General features: G+C 42.5%; 1 protein-coding gene across 8 annotated transcripts in view; it reads right to left on the minus strand.

The window, feature by feature from the left end:
• Positions 1–18,271, minus strand: part of TAB2 (TGF-beta activated kinase 1 (MAP3K7) binding protein 2) — a 117,648-nt gene that overhangs the window by 70,044 nt on the left and 29,333 nt on the right. For 5 of the 8 annotated variants that reach the window (XM_085879796.1, XM_085879758.1, XM_085879806.1 and 2 more), the window contains exons 3-5: positions 5,585–5,750; positions 4,196–4,457; positions 1,886–2,518 (exon numbers count right to left, since the gene is read on the minus strand). In XM_085879796.1, the coding sequence (XP_085735922.1) occupies positions 1,886–2,518; positions 4,196–4,457; positions 5,585–5,686 (997 nt within the window). In that variant the 5' untranslated portion in view covers positions 5,687–5,750. Of the gene's footprint in view, positions 1–1,885; positions 2,519–4,195; positions 4,458–5,584; positions 5,751–14,617; positions 14,784–17,062; positions 17,104–17,431; positions 17,557–18,271 lie in introns of all 8 variants that reach the window. The other 3 variants (XM_085879766.1, XM_085879785.1, XM_085879775.1) reach the window with 3 other exon arrangements.

Here is an 18,271-nt window from a genome sequence, read left to right on the forward strand (position 1 = left end):
CATCTGGACCTGAACCAAAATATAATCAGCTTGCTCCTTGTCACCTTCTAAACTCAGACCTAGTTTTGTCATAAACCATCCACAGCTTTTTGAAATATCCTATACATCATTTTTCACCCTCTCTCTCAATGGTGAAGAAACACTTGAAAGATGGACAAAAAAAAAATGAGAGCATCTTCAACAAAATCGAATCCATTCGTCCGTTTCACATACCCAACCTGTCGACCAAGTTTTGTCAGAATCCATTCATAACTTTTTGAGACATCCAGCTGAGAGACAGACAGACACAAACAGACAAACGAACAGGGGTGAAAACATAACATCCATCCACCTTTGATGGTGGAGGCAATAAAACAAACAACAAAATAATACCTTTATTGTTGATGTAGTAGTTCCGACGAGGTTTACATACTGGTCAGATATTACACCCAGTTTCAGGATGTCGGACGAGATGAAAGCATGGTGACAGTGTGCAATACACCCTCCATCACCACTCATTATTCAAACCCGATTGAAACTAAACTATACGTACACAATACACATGAATGTTGAACTTTACTTGCAAATATAAGGGTGGGTGAATAATGTTTCATGGTAACATCCAACCAGATTGGTGTCAAAGCCACCCAATGCGCACCTGTTTATACATTTATCGTTTTTCGTTTTTAAAGACTAGTCTAATAATATTTTTTATAAAGCATTGCAGTGAAGTCTGATCCAAATAATTTTAAAGCAATATATGTATTTGTATATTGTAATCAGTAAAAAATAGTGTGGTAGATAAAAACATTAGAAAGGAAATAACTTGCACCAAAAACTTTAACATTTTCACGCTCATGCTGACACTCACACCGGGGATATCGCTATAGCTCTCTGTTCTTCGAACAGGCAAGCAAAAAATCAATTTTAAATGGTTAGCCAACACAAAGGGAGATGGTCAGATGACAAAGTGACATCACTTCAAGTCATCATTGATTTACACCTTCATACATTGAACTTACCAATTTTTTTAAAGAACAGCAAAGAGTATAACAGACTGGTGCATGAGCACCAATGTAAAAGGTAATATCCATCAACCATCACACCACCTGGAAGTTAAGTTCAGGCTCAAAGGAACTCACTTTGCCTTGCATCGTTTGCATGTCAGCACAAACAACCTCGCCCGACCAGATGAGATTGCATCGATTGTGACAAAGCTCACACATTTATATAAATAGCTGTGTACACATCACACTCTATGCAAATTTGGTGCGTAAAGATGATTCCGACTCTAAAGAAAGAAACAGTGTAATTGAGGTCCTGCAACTATTAGCTTCAGACAGAAACCGATCCATATCCAACATGTAGTATCCCTGTTGTACCACAGCCTTCAACAGGATGTAAACCCAACACCTTTAGGGTTCCAGTACAATGTCCTCACCATGGGTAAAACACCACCACTTGACAACCACACAAATGCAAATTTTGGGAAGTACAATGAGCATTAAACAACAACGTATGGCACAATTTGTGCGACAATCAAAAAAAAATTAATGACTGCTCCCCTTCGGTCAAAGCCGATTTGTGAGCATGTGGCTAATTGCTCAGGGTATTTCAATGTTGAGAGTGGTTAAAAATTAAATAATAAAAACGATGAAAGGTTTAACCCCCATCATCAAAAAGGATGCAGCAATCACGTGACGCCATTTGAGATCAACCAAATCGCCAATCATGCCACCCAGCTCTCACCTCAAACTAGATCTTCCAATTTACACTAATCTCATCATGGACGAAATGGGGCCAAAATAGCCATTCAGTGCAGGTCTGGTATGTTGGATTGCCTGCTAAACAATTAAATATGAAATGCTACCACCTCAAACTTCACAATGAAAACCCAAAAACATACCATGTCCACCACGAATCTGCTGGTGAGAGGTGTTGTGCTGCTGCTGCTGCTGCTGCTGCTGTTGTTGCTGCTGCTGCTGCTGCTGTTGTTGTTGTTGTTGTTGTTGCTGCTGCTGCTGCTGTTGTTGTTGTTGCTCAATCTTGATCTCTATCTGGTTCTTTCTGCCTGATCCTCCAAATCCAGCTCCAGTACCACTGCTGTAAATGTTGCTATTGCTTCCACCGCAACCAGCCAAAGTCATTACAGCTGGCCCATCCACCTGCGATGTTGGGATCTGGACGTGCGCGGTGATGGCCGTCGGAGATGTAACAGGCATGAAGACATGCGAGGTCTGGTGCCCAGGTGGGGGAAGCAACGAGACGGGGCGAGTCTGGGATGCACCCGGCCGTTGCACCATGACGGAGGGTGCCGAAGATATGGCAGTGGAGGGACCAAGGTACAACGTGTTTTCACCCAGTATCGTCGGGCTTGCAAGACCATGGATGTGCAACGATTTTGGCGTACCCATCGACGGGAGAACATTACGGATGTGCAGCGATGTCGGTGTGTTCCGTCCCGACGGTGCCTGCTTCAGCGTCACCGTAAAGGGGCTGCAATGCTGTTGATTTTGAGAGAGTGTATGGGATGGATAGGCTGAAGGGCAAAAATGAGAAGAGATGAAATTAGGTGGGGCACTCAAGACCATGCATTGGAAAAAAAAAAAAAAACCCATCTTATTGGCATCTTATTAATAATCCCTCAATCCAAAACATTTATTTTTCTTCCCATGTCAGCCTATTTCCCTGGAGCCAATGTGAAGCTAAAAGTTGACCCAATTTAATTTATTCAACAAATCTTACCCATTACAACAGGAGTGAAGTAAACGTGGAAGCATTGCAATCAAAGAAGAAGAATATCCAGTTGATGGCATGGCAAATATTTTAAAAGAAAGAGGATTAAGCAAATATTTCAGTTGGCTAAACTTATGTTTGAGTCTGAACGCAGCTTACTCACGCCATATCTCTGCAACTCCCCCCACCACCCCCCTTACATTCCTCGAAATGTCACTACAACCCGATGTTTTGGGGTTTCCCCATTTCACAGTGTTCTAACTGGTCTGCTGATCTGTTCTCTGTTCCAACTAACTCTTCGACAAGCCGTGCCTTTACAAACAATCAAAAGTATAGCATTTGTGTTTCTGATAAAGTAGAAAAGAAAAGTGTGAGTTGAGCAATATACGTGTAAAAACCTCACATACATGTACGTTACAGTAAATATGGGCGGTACAGGGCAGAGCAGTTACAAATAAAATGTGGACGGACCAGAATTCCCTCCCACTGATGCAGTAAATCTTCCCATTTATTTATTTATTTTAAAACTTTTTTTCTCTCCTGTTCCACAGTGGGTTCAAATATAAGCATGTTTTGGAATGTGAATTTTTGGTGTTTAACAACAAACAAATCAAAACAACACAACACCTCCACAACCAATGACCTCCCATCCACCATCCTTGTTCCTTCCACCACCGAAGGTGAAGGAGGTTATGTTTTCACCCCTTTCTGTCTGTTTATTTGTTTGTTTGTTTGTGTGCAGGATATCTCAAAAAGTTGTGGACATATCTGGATGAAATTTTGTGGACATGTTGGGTGTGTGAGGACGACGAAATAGATTTTGTTGACGATCCGGATCCGGATACTGGAGATTTTCTCAGTGATTCTTCACCATTGAGAGATCGGGCTAAACCAATATATAGCACGATATCTCAAAAAGTTGTGCATGAATTCGGATAAAACTTGGTGGACACGTTGGGTGTGTCGCAGGGATGAATTGATTCGATTTTCGTGAAGATCTGAATCTGGATCTGAATACGAGAAATTATTAATTTTCAAAGTGATTCTTCACCGTTGAGAGATAGGGCCAAAAACGATAGAGTACTCTATGTATAGCATGATATTTCAAAAATGTATTGGGCCCGATATGTTCTCGTGGATCAGGCATGAGGTGGTGGAGGTATATGCTCTACCCAGTGCCCTTCCAGTTAACACTGCATTTCACTTGGAAAGAGCAAACTGGAACAACCTGTTTATGCAAAAAGAAATGTATTAAAACAAGAGTAACATCTTGCCAGAAAGACCCATAAATCACACAATGGATGTCAGCTGATCACAAAATGCAAGAATAGCAAATACTATGGGTTGTAAATAATGAGGTTGAACCTCACCTGCCCCACCCCCACCCCCCAGCCCCGAGTAGATCACGAAGGAAAGTACGATTTTATTTCCAACAATTTAGTCCATCTCTATTATAAACGAAACCACAATCAAGACTCACCTTTTCCCAAAACAAAGCCACCACCATCACGCCCGTCGGAAAAAGTGACAGGCTGACGTGTGAGGGCCAGAGACGACGTCGTTCCATGGGGCACATTGTTGGCCAGGCGGATACGACTGCTGCCGTTTCCGAGGTTTAAGTGGATGGTGTGGGTATGCAATTCGGGGGGTACACCAATGCCTTCCCCTTCCACCTCTCCGTATAGGTATCTGCTGCTCTGCTGAGTTAGTGCCTCTTCACTTGCAGCTGCATTGTTGTGGTTCTGTGAAAAAGCGCAGTCACATCATTTTGAGCAATGTGATCAACAACAAATCAACAGCAACAAATGAACAATATCCCCCTCCCGTCACGCGGCGGGGGATAAAAACTGGAAAATAGGACTCGTCTCCAGAGCTCTTTCATTTTGAAATCCGAATTTCACCAATTACCCGTGGTGAAGGTAAAACTTAACTTCCACGAAATTCCAGCTGTAACGTCCATTCATTGTTTCCTTAACATTCAGAGGTGTTTTTTTTTTTTTTATACCACTGAAATTTCAGCACGATTCGTGTAAAATTGACGGAAAGTACACAAGGTTAGGCAGGTCAAGTACTGTACTTTCAATCCATGGACCTTCGGCAAACTTATTTGCCAAAAAAAAAAGCCTTCAAGCATCAAAGTCGAAACAACCACTTTGAGGATGTAATGGTGGAGGTGATACTTTGCCTGAAACACAGTTCATTTGTATGGAACTCCATGATGAATAAGGGCTCAACATGTTCTTTCGCCATCTTGGCCCACTCAACATGAGACTTGGCACTCAGGGTTTTGGTTGAACAAGCGAGCACTTATAAAATGAGGCCCCGCGAGGAGGAGTGATGTAAGCGACATTTTTTTAATGATATGATGATGATGATAGGCTCGGATGATAGGGTAAGGGTTAAATAGTGCTATATGGCATTAACTCCAAAATGGACGATGTGTCCCTTACATCACTCCTCCTCACGGCGACTCAAATGTACAATCACCTCCCAAAATAAATAAACAAAGAAAACACTTCTGACGACACCATAAAACGAGGACAACTTTAAATTGTGCCATTTGGACATGTGAATGTCACCTGCACTGAAAGTCAAATACGCGAGATGGAATCATTTCAGGACTTCAAAGCACGAGAAAGCATGCCCTTGGCGAAATGGAAAATATGGGAAGGAGTTGTAACCGATAAACATCCCGGCGTTTCTCCAGGAGATTCAGACGTGAAGGGAGATGCGAAGCACACACAATTACAAAGCAAATCGTTTTAAAACATCGGTGCTTTTATTGGAAGATTGCACCATCGTGTAACATGTACTTATTGTCATAAGGATTCAGCAAATTGGAATCTGATTCGGACGCACACAACCGTACCTGCAGGATGCATTCCGAGAGCACCCCCTCGGGAATCTCGGGAAACTTTTGTCGAAGGTTTTGGTAAACCCGTGAATCCAGCTGATGCCCTCCATGAGCCATGATACTAAGGCCCACTCCTCAGCCACCAAACATTGTCATCCCAGGCCTTGCATCACCGCAGCCACTGAAAACACAGGTTCACTGGGTTTGTACATTATTTAAAGAAAAAAAGAAAAGAAAAAGGTGAACCAACAGATGATACATAAAGCAAAAAAAGAACACAGACAGACAGACAGACAGACAGACACATACACACCTTGTGCTGTCACAGGCTTGCTCCATACCAACAAATCCATAATCCCAGATGGGTCAACTCCTCAAACGTTTTGACACATTAACTTGTGTTCATTCACATCTCAGCACTTGAAACTATGGATATACTCCGGACTAACCTTAATGTGCGAGTACACCTTTGACGTGGCCCTTTTCATGATGAATGATGAAACATTACTCTCGATTTAAATTCTTACGAATTAGTTCCTCCGTGTGGACACAGATTCTGGTCCCTCATCAGCGTGCAATTTCAAGTATTTCTTTGCAGATCCGTGTGGTGCAGCTCTCCACTGTAAACTGACACTTCAGCATTCCTCCTCCTGGTTGCAAAGGCTAAATCTCGAAATATCATTGGTCTTGAACAGCCTACTCCTCTCCACCAATTTCAAATCAATCACTTTACGCCACCAAAGTTAACCTCTCAAGTCCAAAGTTTCTGCTCCTTTGCACTCTTCTCTTTTACCCCAACACAGCATCATCTCCCAGATGCCTAAATAAAACGTGCTCTTCGCTCCAGTCCCAACATTTCATGACATTCCCACTGACCTCGACTACAAACTTTTGGATTGGCCCGTTTAGCGTTCCTATCTCAGCCAACGGCTCATGATGCTCAGAACACAGACTGTTTAAATCATAATTATTATATGTACAATGTACATGTCCATTATCGACCAATATCACGATTCATTTCAAGTATACTGCAAGTGATGTCTCCTCACGCCTTTGTCCTGTGTGCAATTTATGTACTTCACTATCCATGGGCCTTATATGAATGGATTCACCAAACTCAGTGATGTAATGGTTTGAGCGTCCTCTCCGAGTCCACTTACAAACTTACTTAAGCCTATTCAAAAACAAACAAACAAACAAAAACAAAGACCTTGTTTGTCTGCATGTCTCATGTTAACATGTTGTTCATTGCCCCAATCAGCAACAAAACTTTCAATATGGTCATTAACATTTTCCAGGCTGGCAGGAAGGCCGAGAGGGATGCACACTCACCTCTGTGCTGTCTCGCCTGGGTATGAATCGCATTCCAGCTATAAACCGTCATCCCGGTGTTTCATCAGTGTGTGCGTGTGTGCCGTCTCTCAGATAGACGTTAAACTGGGTGTCCCATCTGCTCGCATTCTTTGATGGATATTGAACATCCTGCAGCGTCCTTCGCGAAGAGTTGACGAGCAATCGCCGACACCATGAACAAATTACAAATTCCTGCCCTAACCTGCAGGGGGCGCTGCAGCAGCGGCATAGTCAGACTCCTCAGCAGATGATGCAACCGGTAGCCATGTGTTGCATTCGAAAGGACAAGGATCAGTTTCCAAACGGACCTTGCAAACTTGGTCTGGCAGAAATCACAGCACGTTGCAGCACCATTCTTTCGTTTCAGTATATATATTACACCTCAACTCAACACATTGATTTCTCAATACAATTCCCTTCCACAAACCATCGCAAAAAACCTTTTGCATCAAATTCTCTCAAGACGGATCATCCATTACCATTTTGAATATGACACAGTTTTACACCAAATATATGAGACTGCCACTCAGAGCATAGCCAATGGCTATAAACAGCTATGGTGACTTAAAATCAACAGAATGGCACTAGATAACATCAAGCACTTTCCCCGTCTTGGTAGCCATCTATCCATCAAGGCTGATATCGACGTAGCGATACAACACAGACACAGCTGCACCAGCCATGCTTTTGCTCACCTTAGGAGCAGTCTTTGAGGATAAAGACATCCGCTCAGAGACTAAGCTTCTGGTATACAGGGCTGTCGTCTTACCCACATTGTTGTATGCACGTGAAACTTGGACCACAGACAGATGACACCACAAAATGATGGAGAGATACCATCAATGTTGTCTTCAGAATATCCTTACATGCCTGGTGTTGGCTTAATGGTTAGGGTGGTGGGCATGGGATCCCAGGATCCTGAGTTCAAATCCCACTTTCCTGTTGAATTAATACCAGGTGGGGTTGACTCTGCCGGTCATCCTTCCGAGGTTGGCAAATTGAATACCAGCATGCTGGTATCCTGTGTCGGAGTGGCGACCCATCCAGGATTGTGTCCAATTGCCAAGGAGACTGCTTAGGCAGCACCAACGCTCTGCACAGAGTATGGTCCCATTGGATGGATGGATGGATGGAAGATCCGTAGAATAAGCTGGGAAGACATGCGTACCAACACTAGCATCTTGGAAGAAGGTAAAATGACGAGCATCGAGGCTCTGATCATCCGAAACCAATTACGGACGGGGCATGTTGTCCGGATGCCTGACCACCGCCTTCCCAGACAGCTTTTTTTCCCCCAGCTGAAAGGTCAGCAGACTCAAGGTGGACAATTGTAAGCGGTTCAAAGACACACCAAAAGGTAACTTGAAGGAATGTGAGATCAACATAGATACTAGGGAGACCTTCGCGCAAGATAGATCTGCTTGGCACAAGTTGCTCCATCAAGGCTCCCATCGTTTTGAGGACAAGCAGGAATTACAAGCATCGTTGACAGGCAGTTTAGGATAGGAGGAGGAGAAGAAAAGAAAGACAATAAAACAAAAGAGCTGACCACCTTGCACCTGGGAACAAGTGCCCTCACTGCAATAGGATTTGCGGTTCGAAGATCGCCCTAATCAGCCACCTGCGGACCCACAAACCGTGAACAGGAAAATGATCGTACTTGGCGATGAGATCGCCGGTTCAAGCGAATGGCATGAAAATGATAATTTTGATGACCTCGACTGTCGTCACAACATGGCTGACGGTTTTTGAATGTCGAGGAAGGACCGAGTCTGGGTCATTTTGAAACCGTATTTCTGAGATGCTTTATGGAATTTCTTCACCAAATATCAAGAAAAGCATGTATGAGGGTCACTCCAACAGTAATGCCCCACAATCTTTTTACAACACTGTATTTTTTCGACAGCATGGTGCCTTGTACAGTGTATAGGTACATCCTTCCTGCCTCAAATGATAACTACATTGTCTTCCTACATGAGGCGTTGCTGTAGCAGTCATCAAACATGGCTGCCACCATGGATGTCCGTCAGAAGCAACGTGCTGTTATTGAATTCATGGTGAGTGAGAAAGACGATTTGGAAACATCCAAAAGTGATTACAGAAGGCATACAAGGACGATGTTCTCGACCGCAGCACAGTTGGTCAATGGGCCAAGCGGATTACATCCGCAGGAGTTGGACATGCCGGTACGCGTGATTGCCATCGCAGTGGCAGGCCATGATCAGCACGGATGGATGTCAATGTTGAAAAGGTGAACAACATCAGTGCAGACCTTTGCATAGCTCGACTGTTTCGCGATTCTGCATACGCCTGTTTCATCAATGTCCAGTTGGAGTGACAGTTCCCTAAAAGTTTAGGCATCTTTCTGCCATAATAATTTTGTTCACCTTTTCAACATTGACATCCGTCCATGCTGATCGTGGCCTACCAGTGCGAGGAATTCTTACATTGAATCCTGTGGTGAGGCAGTCGCTCTGAAACAACTTGCCTTCTCTTCCTGGAAGATAATCTCAGTGCATTGCAAAAAGTCCAAAACAAGTGTGTCCAGTTTCAGGCAAGACAGAAAGCAACATCTGTGCAACCTCAATCTTGAAGTTTCAAACTTGTCTCCCTCCTCTAAAACCTGGTGGTACCTTCTTGTTAAGTCTGTCTCCAGAGTATGCTCCCCCTCAATCCCTTCCCTTGGTTCAAATGGCACCGCAGCAGACTCCACTCGTCAGAAGGCTAAATCAAAATTCTGTGTTTGCTTCCAAATCTTGCGTCCACAACCCCTCACTCTTGGTAGTCAGTACCTATCCTTCCCTGTTGTACCCAAATGCTCTTGGACTCTGTCTTTTGCACCTGAGAAGGTAGAGAAGGTTCTTTCAGCCCTAGACTCCAACTCCGCTATTGGACCAGACGACATCAGGTCACATGTCCTAAAAAACCTACTCTGCTGCTCTTGCACATCCTCTCTCTGCCATTTTCACCAAGTCATTTGCGCGAGGTCATTGTCCATCTGCTTGGAAACCCACCAACATCATTGCACAACATAAAAAGGAGCAAAAACTGATCCCCTCAACTACAGACCTATTTTCCAACAACCTCATCTCAGATTGCCAGCCAATTTGGTTTCAGACCAGGGCACTCCAACTTGGACATAATGCTTCACATCTCCCAAAAATGGATGGAGGCCCTCAATGTCAGACTTGAGATCAGGGTCATCTCTCTGGACATATCTCGTGCTTTTGATAGAGCTGGCATTCTGCCTTACTCTAAAAACTGTCTGCCTATGCCAACGAAGGCAAACTACACACACGGCTTACCGACTTCCTCTACTCTCGTAGCCAACGTGTGGCACTCAACGGAATCCTTTCATCTCCTCTTCCTGTCAAGGCTGGAGTGCCACAAGGCAGTGTTCTGGGCCCAGTCCCATTCCTGATCTTTATCAATGATCTCTCTGACTCTCTGGAAAATCCCCTTTATCCATTTTCTGATCATTCCACCCTCCGCTGTCACATCCCTCATCCATCATACAGGCAAGCTGCAGGCTCTTCCCTCTCTTCCGACATTTAATAAGAAAAAAAATCACGAACTGGTTAAACACTTGGAATATGTCTTTCATTCCTGACAAATCTCTGTCTCTCTCTCTCTCCAAAAGGACCATCTGGCAAACTCTCCTATCTACATTCTGAACAATCCTCTTGAGGAAGTTTAGTCATTCAAACTCCTGGATCTCACCATCAGCCATGATCTTTCTTGGGCAAACCACATTTCAAAGTTGGCTTCCAAAGCCAGATGCTGACAGGGCATCCTCCGTCGTACAGTCCTTCCTCGGCACAAATGAACTCCTATCCACCTACAAGGCCTCTCACCTACAGCTTGATGAAGTATTGCTCTTCTCTCTGGGGCTGGCTCCCCTGCCTCACATCTTTCTCAGCTTGACGCTGTGGAAACCAAGGCCTTCAAGATCATTGGAATCTCCCGTGCTGAAGCTGCATCTATGGGTGAATCACTTCGCCATCGCAGACAGGTTGGTGATCTCCTACCGCCTCCTTTCTGGTCTTGCACCCTCTGCTGCTCTTTCCATGCTTTGTCTCCCCCCCACACCCCATTTGTACCCCCCGGTTTCTGCAAGCAACCCCCTTCTGGTGAAACGACCTAAATTCAGGATCACTGCTCACCTCCACTCATGCGTTCCTCTTTTTTTCCCCACTGATGGACTCAACATCCACATCCTCTTTAATCTTATTCTTCCCTCCAGGTCTTCAAGACAGCTGTTCTTCACGATCTCAGATAGTCCCTAATCCTAAACCATGATCTTTTCTACCCTTGTTAACCCCACCCAAATCCCTTCTTCCAATTTTCCCTCCTTGGAGTTTCCTCCTGTATCCATTTTATCCACCCCATACATGAGTGTTTTGCGTCCGTTGTTGTCTCATGTCCTGATCCGCTCACTGTACTAGCTCTTCCACAAGCCTCGACTATGTATACAAAATACACAGTACCAGTCAAAAGTTTGGACACACCTTCTCATTTAAGGGTTTTTCTTTATTGTTGCTATTTTCTACATTGTAGAATAATAGTGAAGACATCAAAACTATGAAATAACACACATGGAATTATGTCATAACCAAAAAAGTGTTAAACAAATCGAAGTATATTTTATATTTTAGATTCTTCAAAGTAGCCACCCTTTGCCTTGATGACAGCTTTGCACACTCTTGGCATTCTCTCAACCAGCTTCATGAGGAAGTCACCTGGAATGCTTTTCCAACAATCTTGAAGGAGTTCCCACATATGCTGAGCACTTGTTGGCTGCCTTTCCTTCACTCTGTAGTCAACTCATTCCAAACCATCTCAATTGGGTTTAGGTCGAGTGATTGTGGAGACCAGGTCTTCTGATGCAGCACTCCATCACTCTCCTTCTTGGTCAAATAGCCTTTACACAACCTGGAGGTGTTTTGCATCATTGTCCTGTTGAAAAACAAATGATGGTCCCACTAAGCGCAAACTTATCCTCTGCAGTCGAGTTAACTCTGGGTCTTCCCTTCCTGTGGTGGTCCTCATGATAGACAGTTTCATCATATCGCTTGATGGTTTTTGCGACTGCACTTGAAGAAACTTTCAAAGTTCTTGAAATTTTCCAGATTGATTGACCTTCATGTTTTAAAGTAATGATGGACTGTCGTTTCTCTTTGCTTAGTCGAGTTGTTCTTGCCATAATATGGACGACTATAGTTCAGACAAAATAATGGTCTTTTACCAAATAGGGCTATTGACTGTATACCAACCCGACCTTGTCACAACATAACTCATTGGCTCAAACACATTGAGAAGGAAAGAAATTCCACAAATTAACTTTTAACAAGGCACACCTGTTCATGGAAAAGCATTCCAGGTGACTACCTCATGAAGCTGGTTGAGAGAATGCCAAGAGTGTGCAAAGCTGTCATCAAGGCAAAGGGTGGCTACTTTGAAGAATATAAAATATAAAATATACTTTGATTTGTTTATCATTTTTTTTGGTTATGACATAATTCCATTTATTTTATTTCATAGCTTTGATGTCTTCACCACTATTCTACAATGTAGAAAATAGTAAAAATAAAGAAAAATCCCTGAATGAAAAGGTGTGTCCAAACTTTTGACTGGTACTGCATGTACATATGTATATCTTTCAGTGCATGAATCTTCCATATGCTCTTCAGATCATTTATGAGCCAATAAATAATCTCCAATCAACTAAGCTTTGCAGAATAAACTAGAATGGCACTTGATAGAGCACATACCTCCAGTCTGAGCAGTTTACTTTTTGTACCACACTGTTCTGTTCTTGCGTATGGCAGCTTGGCTGCTGGGGTAGCTATCATTTCTTGGAAACACAGCTGTACTGCTGATGTTGTGCCCCTCTACCAGTACACCGATACTCATTTTGCTGACCTCAGAAGGATGACAGGCTGAGTCAACCCCACTTTCTGTTAATTCAGTGGCTAACGGGGACTAAACTCAGGACCTTAAGATCCTCAGCAAACCACCCTAACCACTAAGCCAACACCAGGCTTTTTGCATCACAATGATAGGCCGGATCGGGATCCAGACTTTAACCAAAATTGAATCGGCTTGTCCTTGTCACCTACCTAACGCATCTACTAAGTTTTGTCAGAATCTGTCCAAACTTTTTGAAATATTGTGCCACATATCATTTTTGGTCCCATCTTTCAATGTTTAACAATCACTCAAAAAATTAAAAACAGTTATCATATCCGGATCCAGGTATAGCTCTCGATCTTCAGCAAAATCAAATCAATTCGTCCTCCTCACACACCCAATCTGTTCACAAAGTTTTGTCAAAATCTGTCCATAACTTTTTGAAATATCCTGCTCATAGACAGAGATATCCTGCTCCTTCTTCAGTGGTGGAGGTAACTACAGTCACACATTGTGCATGGCATCATGATCCAAAGAGCTTCCCGAGCAAGAAACACAAAATAGACATGTTTCGAACTTTAGGACAAACAAATGGATTAAAAAAAAAAAATAATAATAATAATATTAATAATTAATTACTTTCTCAGCACAAAGAAATAAGTCAACATCAATATCAAAAGTTACATCAAAAGGACCAATATAAAGTAAGCAAGCATACAAAGTGAAACAATTAATAGCCAGATTGTACAAAGGCTAGCGAACATTAAAACAACACATGTAAATTACATTTTATAAGAAAGCAAAGTTTATCTTTGCAAGGAATCGACAAAGATGGCCACCATAACAATTTCCAACTTCAAATAATTAACATTAAAAATAAATAGAAAATATAATTTGATGTAAATGCACCGATGGCTATGCAATCGTCAGCATTAAATGTTAGCCCACTAACGTTTTATCTGAATTGAAGATCACAAGAGAGAGGGAAAGAGAGATAAGTAGAAGAGAGAAAACATCAGATGGTTCTAACTCGAGTTATGGTCTGCAAAATTATTTTCAAAGAGCACATGACCTTTAACCTGCTGAACTCAAGATCAAATAAGTTCATCTTTGTATTACATTCCAAGCGTGTGCCAAGTTTAGTTGAAATTCCTGCAGCGATTCACAAGTTAGCATGGTAACAAAAATCCGATAACGGATGGAGACAACGTGAAAACAACGCCTCCTGTCTTTGGCTGAGGAATTAAAAAAAAAAAAAAAAAAAACAACACTATGTCAGTCTGCTGTTGCCATAGTTAAAGAGCTCCATTGCTTCCAATATTTCAAAAGTCCATTGGTTTCAACTTTCAAAGCAGTCACAAATGGGACAAAACAACTGCCAGCATCATGTTGGCAACAAAATCCATGATACTGAATAATCAAGAGAAAAAGACCAAACAAGCAATGTTGTAGTCTTCTTCTTTCGTCTGCAGCACAAGGCTGCACAGTAGCATCATTGGCTGAGGGAATGGCTGTGCCGCTGATGCAATGCCCTCTGCAAGTTAGAGCAGAAATTTGGAATTTTGTTCAGGGTGCTGGCGATAACTCGCCTCCTCTTCACGTAGGACACTGTGGGATCTTTAAAGTCCACCAACTAATGCTAACAGACGGGATACCCATTTAACGTCCATCCGAGGGACGGCACAAACATTAGTGAATCTCTCTGCTTGTGAAACACGGATGCCAGTTTATAGCTTGGAAAGGATTCAAACCGATGTTAGGTGCCTTAGAGGTGATGGTACGTACCTCATCCTGCCATCCAGCCAGCCCCAAAATATAGTCTTGTTCTCATCTGAGCATGAATATCAATCCTTTGCAACTGCTTTGGATGCATTGCCTCATCAAAATGTGATGGAGACAAACTTTCAGCTGGTAGTGCAGCTTGGGGACCAGTGGTAAGCCATATGCATGCCTAGGTAATAAAAGATAGTAATCACCAGATGAGAGCTGGTGGCACGAGACGCAACATCCAAGATAGTGGGACACCAGTGATGAAGAAACTCGTGGAAATGGTGCCACTGTGACCTCAGCTTGGTGTCAAATGCAAACATACTTCCAGTGTCGCAAGTTAGATTCAAACTCACAAAGACGAAAAAAAAAAAAAAAGCTCCAAGGGACAACAGCACCAGAGCTTTAGCCCATAACTGTTGCACAAATCAGACAAACAGCACGTAGCCCAGTGTGCAAACACCCCGCACCTTCCGACAACCCACTTCTGCTTTCTCATGAAATACACACATATCGTTGCACAAGAGGAAAGACTGCGGTAGATTCAACTCAAGGCTTACGGTGGGATCAGAGAAAGTCACAAGCAAACAGGTTCCAAACAGCAACTTTAAGGAAAGTGGTAAACTGAAAACGAAAAAGGATTTGAGCAACTGGCCTTCATGAAAATTCAGAGATCACTCAGAGGTAGTAATAATAATAATAATAATAATAATAATAATAATAATAATAATAATACCATTTCCTTTCGTGCCATAAAGGCACATAGGGCTGCCAAGGCAGTTTTATTGGCAAGGAGTACAGTCCTGGACGGGTCGCCACTCCGACGCAGGTTACCCCGAATGATTATCACGGTAACTGGTCATCATTTCACCGACCTCAGAAGGACGACAGGCTGAGTCAACCCCACCTGATGTTAATTCAACAATCGACAGGGGCTCAAATTCAGGACCCCAAGGTCCCAAGCCAGCCTTCTTAATCGCCAAGCCAACATCAAGCTTCATGTACTTTTACATGGAGAACAGAGATGTTAAGAGACATGGATAAAGACATCATGTTTGGATTTGAACCTGGAATCTAACAAACAAGGAAACAAGAAGAATTTATTTTTTTGTGGGGGGGGGGCACCAAAAACAAAAATAAATGACATCTTTGTCACAAGTACTACAAGGAAACGTCAACGCCCCAAAATTTGTTTTGGACATTCGTTGTCACAAGCAGCAAAGCAAATCATGACGACGCAACTTTGAGCACTGGCACTCGAGCTACATACATTTATTGACAGCAATTTCCAAAGGGGATTACACGACATGAAACCGTTACTGCATCATTTCATAATACAGCAAGTTGTATGGACACCACAGTGCAACTCCATCGAACCATGGTGCTGTACTTTGTGTTTCAACGATTCCAAGCAGCGGCATCGTCATGTAATACCAATTACCCATTCTGGCCACACAGTATATATCAGGGTTGAAACCTGAAATGTGTGTGCCACACAGTATGTTGTGAAAGTAGCACACTTGTGCTTGAGCTGTCTTGTCTGGGTTCGATAACTGACCCGACTGTAAACTGTTGGATTGGTGTTTCTCAAGGCAGGGCGTTCCATCACAGAGTGCGCTGAACCTACATGATGGATATTAAGCTGTGTGTCTCGTCTGCTCACATTTGTTGATGGATGATAAAGATCCGACGATGTCTGTTGTGAAGAGTAGGAGAGTTACCACCGGCACCCAGACCCAATTCAAAATCCCGACTATATGTAAAATCCCGACCAATTCAAACTTGGGGCCAAAAACTTTTCCCGGATGATCTCACAAGCATATTAGAATAAATGGGATCGTTAAAAGTGGCAGCGGCGGCGGCAACAGCAGCAGCAGCAGCATCAGCAGTAGTAGTACAATGCAAAAGAATAGAGTTTTCCTTGAAATGAAAGCCAACGAGGCCACATCAATGTGTGAACAAAGCACTACCAAGATGTCTATGTGAGCTCAAAGCTGGAGCATTTCCATATAACTATTATACATCGGGATCGTTCATGAAAGTTATCCAAAACTGAATGATGATTGACCTGGACAACAATCAGCCATGGGGTAAAGCAAGTTTGAGAAGTGAATACAGTCCTCGAAAACAGAACACCGAGAAGAAAAGTAAATAAATAAATAAACGAAATCAAGAGAAGTCATGCAAATTGCCCTTATGCAGAGAATCTCACGATTAGGAAACAGCCTTCAACAATGCGGAAACAAATGCTACCATACAAGTGCTACATTGCCTTGCATCAACATATTGGTGGAAGAGTGACCATGAAACTGCATTAAAGTAGTGGCAAGATCCAAGATAGAGAGAGACTTCAGGACAAGGCCACACAATTTCACCAAATATTGCTCACTGTATGTGAATGAGTATGTTCAAACAACTAAATTGAGGAAATAAAGGTGGATGGAGAAAGACAAAACCACTTACGATTCACAGATCGTTATAGCAATGTGAACAATGTTCAACAACTGAAAAACATGATGGAAGAACAAGATTTGGAGAATCAAGAATGAAATGAATGCGAGAATAAAAATTCGGATAAAGAGGAAAACAAATAAACAGAAAGCATCTAGAAATGCAAAGCCCGTCCGTCCACTTTGTATTCTGACTCCTTCCGTTTGCTAAATGGTACCTTTGAACTTTTGACCAAATAAAGCTTGGTTGAAAATTTGAGGGCAAAAGCTCAAATGTTAAAGAAAAGTAAACTTTCATCTGAATCTGTCGAAAACGTTTTGCCAACATGCTATACTTCTTATCGTTTTTGTCCCTAACTCTCAATGATGAAGAATCACTTACAGTCTTCTCGTATTCAGGTCCAGATCCGGATCTTCATCAAAATCGAATCAATTCATCCTTGTCACACACACTTCTCCCATCCACCAAGTTTTGTAAAAAATTCGTCCGCAACTTTTTGATTTGTCCTGCTCACAAACAAATACAGGAACAGACAAACAAACAGAGGTGAATACATAACCTCCATAACCACCTTCGGTGGTGAAGGCAATGAATAAACCATTTACTTCGAGCAACAGGAAAATGGACACCTATCAAGGAAGAAGCAAAGAGACAACAGAGGAGGATGAACAGGATTTGAAACGATGAAATAAAATAAAATGAGAAGCAAACTGCCATTGTGTCTAACAAGCTCAAATGAGCTAAGATACTCGTCCTCTTAATGATGACGTCATAAAAACGAATATGACGTCATTGTGATGTATCAGGCTTGCGATAAATTATCTGTGCTAATGCCCGGCTTGATTCCCGCAAACAAAATTCAAAAAGCTTGCCTAGTTTCGGAGATAATTTTTTCGGCGATTTCCAGTAGCGGAGATATTTTGACGTCAAAACTTTTTTTTCTAGGAGGAATTTTCAAAATCGGAGATGGCTACTGTCTGCGCAGGGTATTTTAACATATATATGCCAAGTTTCAGGAAGTTTCGATGAAAACTGTAGGCTGTGAAACAAAAAAGTCCACAAGAAGGAGATGAAGAACAACAACGTGAGCAAGACTTAGAGATCCTCCACGAGGATCTAAAAATTAAAAAAAAATATTCTAGTTGTCGGATCCGGATTCGGATCTTCACCAAAATATAATCAGTTCGTCCTTATCACACACCCAACCTGCCCACCAAATTT

The sequence above is a fragment of the Eptatretus burgeri genome, chromosome 1, assembly GCF_056783735.1.
Source record: "Eptatretus burgeri isolate ZD-2024b chromosome 1, Ebu_testis_v1, whole genome shotgun sequence".
Taxonomy (NCBI): Eukaryota; Metazoa; Chordata; class Myxini; order Myxiniformes; family Myxinidae; genus Eptatretus; species Eptatretus burgeri.